At 38.8% G+C, this 3,017-nt stretch overlaps 1 protein-coding gene across 1 annotated transcript in view; it reads left to right on the plus strand.

Moving 5' to 3' along the window:
* The window catches only part of CCDC18 (coiled-coil domain containing 18), a 113,166-nt gene that overhangs the window by 76,138 nt on the left and 34,011 nt on the right, over positions 1-3,017 (plus strand). The window contains exon 21 of the mRNA XM_015560324.1: positions 775-874. Coding sequence (XP_015415810.1) covers positions 775-874 — 100 coding nt within the window. The remainder of the gene's footprint in view (positions 1-774; positions 875-3,017) is intronic.

Here is a 3,017-nt window from a genome sequence, read left to right on the forward strand (position 1 = left end):
ATCTGCAGATTCCTCTTCGTTGTTGGGGGTTTGGAGTTGCCCAGATGAGGCCCAGTTGTGAAGCAATGCAAGCTGCTGTGGGGCCTTGGGCCTTCTTCTGGATGTTCTGGGTCTCTCTGACCCAGCTGCAGTTTGTTAGGTAATTTTAGATTGCAAAGGGCTAGGTCATTCATATGCAAAAGCCTCTGTGCACAGCTTCGGTGGGGTGGGGTCTCAGGGAATCAACAGGGTGGAGCAAACAGCTATGGCTGATTCTCAGTCCTACCCTAAGAGGCCCCCGGTCTCAGTGTCCCAAGGTAATCACTCCAAGCACCTCTGAGAGAAAGGCGCCCTCTATCTAGTTCTGTCCACTGCCAGACAGTCCAGTTTCTCCCCATATGAGTCTGGGTCCCCAGAGACTTGCCCGGAACTGGAGTCAGGGCCTTCAGGAGCTTGTGTCTTCCTTCCCAATTGAAAATACAACCTCGTCCTCAGTTGCCAGCCTTTTCCACGTGTGCCTCCGTACATCTGCACTTTATTTCCGCACCTCCTCTGAGTCTCAGTGTGCTTTTTTCTTTCCTTCTAGTTGTAGAATTTCCACTCATCCAGCTTTCCTGTGGTTATGGATGATGTCTGTTTTGTCTTTCAGTTGTATTTTTGAGGTGGTTGTGTGAAGCAGCAATTTCAGGTGTTTACCTATGTCGTCATCTTGTTTTCTCCTCCAGTTGACTTAATTTTTAAGTACTATAATATTTCCACTGTTTGCTTTGATCTTTTTCCTTTGTTAAATTTCAGAGACTGCAAGATGGAGATTGAAGACAAAAAGCAGGAACTCCTTGAAATGGATCAGGCACTTAAGGAGAGAAATTGGGAGCTAAAGCAAAGAGCAGCTCAAGTTGGTTTTCTTAATTATATTGTAATAAAATTTTCTGTTAAAATACAATCACACAATATTTCAGAAGTCACACTTTTTGATAAATGGATATTTTTATAACATACTTGTTTTTTGTGCACATAAATATTTTTGAAAAATTAGAAATATATAATTTTTCTTTATCTTGCTATTTTTACAGCAAAAGGATTTTTGAGAATGAAGATTAGCTTAGTATCTGAACATTTTGATCTCTTATATTACTGTACAGGCAGTCCTCGGGTTACGTCGTGGTTACATCTCCATCTCCCATTTACAGTATTTATAAAAAAAAAGTTCCATCTTTTCGACGTATGTACATATGTGCTTTATGTTTTTTATTATTTATTTACCACAAGTAAAGGTCAGGAATTGTTATCTTTCTTTTAAATTTTTTTACTGTTTCACTTCATTACTGCTGTGTATGTGCTCCATGTGAATGACATAGGTGCTTATGTAGGTGGGTTCCGACTTAGCGAAAATCACATTACATGTTGCCGTAGGAATGGATCTCCGACGTAACCCAAGGACCTACTGTATATTGGAAAAAATGGGATTAAACGAGTTATTTGCTATTGTTCGTTGGAGGAGCAAAAATATTCAGAAGGTATTACTCAACCAGCATCTTTTTTGAAGACTTTATTTTTTCAGGGTAGTTTTAGGTTCATAGCAAGATTGAGCAAGAACGTACACAGATTTTCCATATACGCCCACATGTGTACAACCTTCCCCATTATCAACCTTCCCCACCAGATATAGTACATTTGTTTTAGTTGTGAACCTACATTGATACATCAGTTTACATTATAGTTTACTCTTGGAGTTGCACATTCTCTGGGAGGAATTAGAGTATTTTCACTACACTAAAAATCCTCTATGATGCACCTGTTCATCCCTCCCTTTTCTTCCCCCTACCCTGGCAACCACTGATCTTTTTATTGTCTCAGTAGTTTTGCTTTTTCCAGAATATCATATACATAAATTGAATCAGAGTATATAGCCTTTTCAGATTGGGTTCCTTCAGCTAGTAATAAACACTTAAGATTCCTCCATGTCTTTTCATACCTTGATGGTTCATTTTCTTTTTAACACTGATTCCATATTCTGGATATACTGCAGCTTATTTATTCATTCGCTTATTGAAGGCCATCATGGCAGTTTCCACGTTCTGGCAATTATAAATAAAGCTGCTATAAACATTGGTGGGTAGCTTTTTGTGTTGATGTGTTTTCAGTTTCTTTGGGTAAATAACAAGGAGCATGATTGCTGGATCATATTGTAAGAGTATATTTAATTTTAATAAGACACTTCCAAATTGCCTTCCAAAGTGGCTGTACCATTTTGCATACCCACGAGTAACAAATGGGAGTTTCTGTTGCTACACATGCTGGCTAGCATTTAGTGTTATCAGTGTTTCAGACTTTACCATCCTAATAGGTGTATAGTGTTGTTTCCTTGTTGTTTTAATTTGTATTTCCCTAATGACATGATATGGAGCATCGTTTCCGATGTTTACTTGCCACCTAATTATCTCCTTTGGTAAGTTGTCTTATTTTTTAATTGAATTGTCTATATTTTTAAGATTATTTATTTTTTAGAGAGAGAGAGAGAGAGAGAGAGAGAGGGGAAAGGATAACATCAAACATTATTGTGAAAGCAAAACATCCATTGGCTGCCTCCTGCATGCCCCCTTCCTGGAGGTTGAGCCCACAACTTGGGCATGTCCCCTGACTGGGAATCGAACTGGCAATCTTTCAGTGCACCAGACAAAGCCCAACCAACTGAGCCATACTGACTAGGGCGGGTGGTTTGTTTTTTATTGTTGAGTGTTAAAAGTTCTTTGTATATCTTGGATACCAGTCTTTATTAAATTTGTCTTTTGCAAATATTTTCTCTCAGTGTGTAGCTTTTCTCATTCTTTTGACATTAACTTTCACAGAGTAGAACTTTTTCATTTTAATAAAGTCCAGCTCGTCAATCATTTCTTTCATGGATTGAGCTTTGGTGTTTTATCTAAAAAGTTATAGCTGTACCCAAATTCTCTAGGTTTTCTTATATATTATCTTTTTTTGGGGGGGGGGCAGTTAGGAGTGACCAGGACAGCAGGGAGGGAGCAGTTAGGGGCGAC

This window comes from Myotis davidii, unplaced genomic scaffold, assembly GCF_000327345.1.
Source record: "Myotis davidii unplaced genomic scaffold, ASM32734v1 scaffold674, whole genome shotgun sequence".
Lineage (NCBI taxonomy): Eukaryota > Metazoa > Chordata > Mammalia > Chiroptera > Vespertilionidae > Myotis > Myotis davidii.